At 27.2% G+C, this 7,365-nt stretch overlaps 1 protein-coding gene across 1 annotated transcript; it reads right to left on the bottom strand.

The window, feature by feature from the left end:
- Positions 1–4,120: 4,120 nt before the first annotated feature.
- On the bottom strand, positions 4,121–7,365 carry LOC112683288 (lysine-specific demethylase lid). Its single transcript, XM_025554241.1, has one exon. The coding sequence runs from the start codon at positions 6,533–6,535 to the stop codon at positions 4,262–4,264; it is 2,274 nt and encodes a 757-aa protein (XP_025410026.1). The 5' UTR covers positions 6,536–7,365; the 3' UTR covers positions 4,121–4,261.

Here is a 7,365-nt window from a genome sequence, read left to right on the forward strand (position 1 = left end):
ATGTAAAATAATAATAATAATATAATAGATGTTTTAAATGTAATAATAAAATTAAAAGATCGTATATAATTATAAAAATTGAATTTTACCAAAAAAATTTTTTTTTTTGGTATTGTTACATTCAACAATAAAAGTTATATTCATTTTTACTCTAAGCGCTAGTTTCAACATTAACTTTAAAAAACTAAAAAATGATAAAATACAACCTTTTGAGCAATTTTCAAGCACCTTGCGCCACGTATTATATATATATATATATATATATATTTTTAATTTACGTTTCTTAAAAATATTGAGAAGTACCCCTATAATAATTTCTACTTTCATACATAAGGCATGGGCATATTTAAGGGGAGGGGGTGATCGATCCCCCTGAATCTGTATTTAAGGAATTGATTACATGTGAGATACACATTTCTTATTTTTAATAATGTACAGGTTCATATTTAGGGGGGGGGGTCACGGGTAGGCATATGCCTGGGACGGCAAAATATTTTAGCAAAATTAATTTTAAAAATGTACTTAATGAAAAAAAAATAAAATAGTATTTTTTTTTTTATTGATCAAAAATGCATCGACAACTAGGCCATCAGTATATGTACATTATTGATAATTACATTTTAATATTTTTGACAACTTATGAGTACTATATTAAATTATATAATTGAGATTTTTTGAGAAATAAAATTAGCTTTCTTACATCTAATGGGTTAGGACCTAGAGTTTGGCAGATTTGTTCGGAGATGTGGGATTGGTAGCGGAAATGTTGGTATTTTTGACATTCTATGATGATATGGTTTACCATTAATGGAACGCCACATGAAAAAAATTGTATTTTTATTATGTTATAATTTGTTTAATTTGTTAATTAAAAATGGTATTAAACGATTTCCATTTATAAGTTATATTTTAATATTAAAGAATCTTGATTATGGACGAAATAATAAATGTTATATTATTATTATTTATTTTAGGAAAGGGAGCATAAATTATATGTTCGGGGTACCAAATTTTGAAATACGGGCCTGATAATGTGTATCATTTTATAACGAAATCAAATTGCGCGTGGATGTGAATACAGAATTGGACTTTTTTCGGGTCCATACTTAGTGAAAAATCAAATAAAACACAAGGGTAACTTTCAAAACACAGATAAGTGTTAAAAAATAACTACACAAAAGTCGATTCTAAGTGGATGCGGGCGGTATTAGATTAACCAAAAACCTCAAATATTAAGAATTTACTTGATTTAAATATTACCAACAATTTTACATGTACATTTTGAGCCTGAATTAAAGAAAAAATTTGAGTCGCCTTCCCTAGAAGTACGTCTAAATATGCTCCTGACATAATGACTATCTTAATGTGTAAAGTTTTTCTTTTCTTGCTTTAACATAACTTACTCATATGTGCATGTATAAAACAATTATTTTTAGTTGACTGAAGTAAAAATTACAAATGATGACACAATTTTGCTTTTCTATTTTGCGATAGGCTAACTCTTAAGACTATTCTAGATTGGGTCTTACGAAACTCAAATAGTATTAAAAATTGTAGCGAACGCCTAAGTGCTGTAACCGGTTGTTCTTCAGTGAAAAATGATTTGCTAATTTGTGATCGTTTGTTCACCAAATGAAAAAAGAAATAATATGAAGTAATAACAAAATTGATACGCACAAGAACTCTTTTATAATTATTTTGTATAAACATTGAGTGCTGCAGCGAATAGTTGATCGATGTTTTTCTTATCGGTTACGGAGAAAACACTAATGGTTGTATACAACTTATAAATTACAAAGTTTAATGTACTACCTTAATAAAATTATTCTTACATTGCAAGAACTCATAATACGCAACACGTTTAAGTTTAATTTAAATACCAATAGAAAAATATAATTTATTGATATTGTTAGTTCACGTTTTTTGTATTATGATTTTACTTTTGAGTGTCTTTAATGGGGGTTAAAGCGAGGCCTGGATAATATTCAAATCGCGAGACCCTGGACAAATTTTCCACTTGTCCTACACTAAATTCATCACCACTCTAATATATATATAAAACAACATAAAATATTTCATGAGTTATTATTGGTATAGAAAAACTTGACATTTATATTAATAAGTTATCTTAGTTGTATTAATTAGATATATACAGTTACAAAATCCTAATTTTATTAATAAGGCGTAGATATTTATAATAGATAATTTTAAGAATGTAAAATTGTAAGTATATTTTGTAACACATACATTTATATGTTAATCTATATTATACTATTCATTAATATTTAAGTGAATTCCATAGACGGAAAAGATTTATTAATTGATTTGAATGAAATTATAAAATGTGTATAATGTATAATTGATAAATTATTTGTTGAACTCCAAAATAACATATCTGACAGATTTTTGACTACTAATAAGATGCAACTAAGGAGTAAAATTTATGAAATTAAAAAAGAAGATACTACAGACATTTTATTATGAACTAATTAACATTTAATTTAAAACAGTTAGATTTTTAAATAAGTACAGTGAACTTGATATATATAGTCCAAACAATATACAATATATATTTATGATTGGAAGGTTAAATGAAACTACTGTTCATCTCAATTATATTATATGTATATTACATATTTAATGATGGGCTTTAATTATTATTGTGAGTCATATATTCATTGGAAAAAACCTAATAGCCCGAGCTATAAACAGATTGCGTTAAATATATAAAAAAAAATAATTATGAACATCAGGTATCTAAAAATGAAGATGTATTTCAAACTTTTTCTACCAATAAAACAAAATAAATTGAGTTTCAAAACAAATATTAAGTATTTTTATTAAATTCACTTATTTATATTATTTTTAATTAATACTTTATATATTTAAATGTAAAATTAAATATACAATATTAAGTACACACAAACAAATTACAACTACACTTAAGATAATATTTGAATATTTGTACTACATTAAACACAATATTCATTATAGCATGATTATTTGTATTCATATTAATAACACCTTACAATTACAATCTAATAAAGTAACTTTTTCTTAAAAATATCGTTCCTTTATCAACATAAAATAATACACAAGCAAATACAATGTGTGTAAGTTAATTAACAATGCCAATTATACACCAATATGTAATACAGCTACTACATTTATTAGAAAAAAATATAAATTTGTTCAAATAATTTTATTAATTAACTTATATTATTTAAAAATTTATAAAACACAAGGAAGGTAATGCATTTAAAATGAAAAGTAGGTATATTAACTCACTAAAATCAATTTAATTACATTTACAAATTATAAATATTAATTTATAAAACCTTTTTTAAGTGATAAACTTTATCTAATTTAAAATATAATAGGCATATAAATTCAATGTTGTTAAGATTTGTATCATTAAATCATGAAAAAAAAAAAAATAACAAATTACAAATTATAATCCAGGAAAATTTGAGATATAAAAAATTAATATTTATATAGGAACTTAAAATTCTACCTTTTTGAAAAAAAAAAAAAATCACACATCAAGCAAATGTTTTAATATTATTTAAAATAAAACAATGTGATTTTACATAATTGTACAGAGATCAAATGGACCAATTTATATTATTTGATTAAAATATTGAATATCAAAAAAATAAATAGTGATGTGGCAATGATTTTTGTTTATATTTTTCTTTTAAACAAGATAAATATTCTATTAGGTATTTAACATTATAAATTAGTAATAATATAATAATAATAATAAATGAGTTAAACATTTGTTATAATTAAGTGGCCATCTTTTAATTTCTATACATTTAAAAAATAATACATTTGTTAAAATATAAACAAAACTATAAGATATATCAGAAATTAAAACATAAATAATTCAATGAGGAAAGTATGAAAATAATTAGTAGGTACAATAAATATTAAAATACTCAAATACTTTTAGAAAATATACATTATTTAGCTATGTCATATGATTTTAATATTTACATTGGTTTTTTTACATTAGTAAATTACTTATGAAGTCAAATTATATTAATTTTATCTCTAATATTGTAACAATAAAGTACCTACAATAAGGAAGAACTTAAATATATTTTAATCGATTAACTATGAGATGCAAAAATATAATTTATTTTACTATATACCTCTCTATCAAACCTATCTAATTTTAATTTTTAGATTTGTATTAACTTTAGTTAAAGTTTTAACATTAGTTTTTATCAATAATTCCTAAAATTGTTTAGTCACACTAATCTTCATATGCCAATTCAGCTATAGCTTTAACTTTTCGTAATAAGGGTGGAAATTCATCAAGGGTGTATCTGTATTTAAACACATGCAATTGAGGTGGACATCCACAAAGTTGTTTAAAATGACGAAGACATGCTAATCTTTTAGGATCACATGAACAGGATACTGCAGATACATAAAGAGTTGTATTACACACCATGCATTGTCGGAAGTCATCTGCTTGGTGTTCAAATTCAACAAAATCTGCTTCTGTAACACCCCAATCTAAAAGTGCTTTACGTTGAATTCTTTCGAACTTTACCATTTCATTCAAATCGTCATATACAAGTTCAGCTGCTTTAGGTGCTAAATCATCACATGAGCTTACCATGTTACAAATAAGTTCATCATGTGAAAATACACATATTCGTTTGAGAGATGAATAATGATTTACACATTCACGGCCTATTGATATCCAGTCTGCAGGAGCAAAATTCACAGCTTCAGCAAAATTATAACCTTGATTAAATCCAGTATGGTATGATCTTGGAAAAGTAACAACAAATTCACCAGCATGCTGATCAGTTCGACAAATTGGAACATTTGCTTTCATTAAGATATTTGGATTAAGAATAGTAACTAACTGATGTAAAAGATCTGGTTGAGAATGAAATAATTCTGGTGTTGTTTCTTTCATTACTTCTTCAAAAGCTTCAGCAGAATCTCCAGGAACTCCATACCATGTTTTAGGTTCACCCCAATGTAGGTAGTTAATTGAGTAGCTCCAATGATCTTCATTATGCCAACAAAACGTAGAAAAACACATACCAACATACATCCATGGTATTTTCATACCTGATATATCAGCATTGATATAACTAAGAACAGAATCTTTTAATATAGGAATGTTATTTAAATTCCAATGATCTTCTATATAAGACTTATAAAAAGTATTGTCTTCATTTCCACAAAGCGCAAGGCCTGTAGGGAATCCTGAACCATGGTCCATAGTATGTAAATCAGCACCATATTCTGCGATTACTGAAGAATCAATAGACGACACAATTTTCCAATATTCTTGTTCAACTTTATCTGTAGGTACAAGATGTACAGGCATATTAAAATACTTGGATTTAAACTGGTCTGCCATTTCTCCAAACTGTTGAAGTGTATACTCACGCTGAGCTTGTTCAAAGCCAAAAGCATCACTAGGTTTTATCACTTCATTCACTACACATTTATGGCATCTCCACTCCCCTTTAGGAACAGAAGAAAGTGGTATTATTAAACACTGCATATGAAAACTTAAATCACATCCATCACAAATTAAAATGGTCTCCTCAGATTTACCACTGCCACATTTTTGACAATAATATTTAGCCAAATTGTCAACAACAGGTTTGCGATTTCTTTTAGATTTTTTAGTTTCTTTAGTTTTTAGATGTCCTATTCTGCACTTAGAACTAAAACCTGCCATCTTGGGACCAGCACCAAAAAACTGCAATTTTCTTAATTCTTTATTTTCCATAAGATAAAATGGATCTTTAATATAATCATCGGGTTCATCATCATCAGGACTTAATCTAGCTCGTTTCTTAGGTGAATTTGAAGCGGAAGAGCTTTCTTCTATAACATTAACACTATTGTTTTCTTTTTTAACTGGCTTATTATAAATTTCATCTTTAATTGTAGCATGAAAAAGAGAAAATGGATTGAGCCATCTTTCATGATGAGCTTTTAATACAGCACCAGAAGCTTTTTCGTATACATAACCCATACGACTTGCCACCTTGTTCCATTTTTTTTCTAAGCACACTTGATTAAAACCACCTTCAAATTCTACAATTTTATAAAGAGAATATAAATCGACAGCTCTTTGTTCTAATACAGGTATTTTTATACGAATTCCTTGTAAATGCCAATATTTGGCAATTTTTTCCAAGAAATTAAGTTTAACTCTAGTACTTGCATCTAGTTCATTAAGTTTTTGAATCCGAGGTGTAAATTTAAAATTATCAACATCAACACAAAATGGAGGATGCCAATTAGACGGAGGTCGAATTTTACAAATTCCATGTTTTTGTGCTTCATTCCTAATTTTTGCAATATATTTCAATGGGTCTTTAAATTCTTCTGCGGTGGGTTTATAAACTGGAGCTTCTGGTGGAACTTTGAATACAAATTTTCCATTTTCCATTAGACTGACAGGATCAATAAATTTTCCTTCAGGACATTCTTTTTGTTTTGGTTCATCAATTTCTAGTTTACATTTCACATCCCTTTTCCCACTCATTTTATTATGAATAATAAAATATCTACTTACTTAAAGAATCAAACACTTTTATTTAAACACCTTTTAAACTGATTGAATCTAAAACATAAATATTAAACTTTAAAAATGAAAAATGTATGCCATATAAACAAGAGCCAAAGATTGTATTTTAAATTGACGTCCATCCCACATCACTAAAATGTCACGTAGTCCACACCACTACCACCACGGGTGAATCGTTTAATGATTTTCAAAAGGGAAAATGTATCTTCGGTGCACCTCGAATTAAAATTGTAATAATCGGTGTTAAGTGATCGTTAATATTGTAATCAAACTAGACATATAGATTTCAGTAATATTTAAATATAGAGTAATACACTCAACCAAAAATATTGAAAACTAAATTTACAGCCTTTTGTTTAAAAGTAGTAATTTCACTATGGAAGATTGAATGCAGCCAACATTGAACATACACAACACCAACCACATACACACACAAATGCTATTGGACAGTGCACACATCACACACGTACAGAACTTCAACATAGACTCAAATATTACGAGGTACGCACCACTACCAACTACACAAAATACAAGCGCGCGCACTCGCATTAACATCGACACAAATACATACTTGAGAATCTCGCAAGCAAAAACGCGCACGTACAAGCACAGCACTGATCACATCACAATTTCATAAGTTCTAACGATTAGAAAACCGAGACTCGACCCTAATTATGTTAAATATCCTTCACTACAGTCTTCAATTGAGTAATGATAATATAGTGGTTGTTTTAATATTTGATTATCAAATTCGAAAAATGTACCAATTGTGGAAGTGTAAATAGTGT

Source organism: Sipha flava, unplaced genomic scaffold, assembly GCF_003268045.1.
Source record: "Sipha flava isolate LNK unplaced genomic scaffold, YSA_version1 222_pilon_pilon, whole genome shotgun sequence".
In the NCBI taxonomy this organism is placed as follows: Eukaryota; Metazoa; Arthropoda; class Insecta; order Hemiptera; family Aphididae; genus Sipha; species Sipha flava.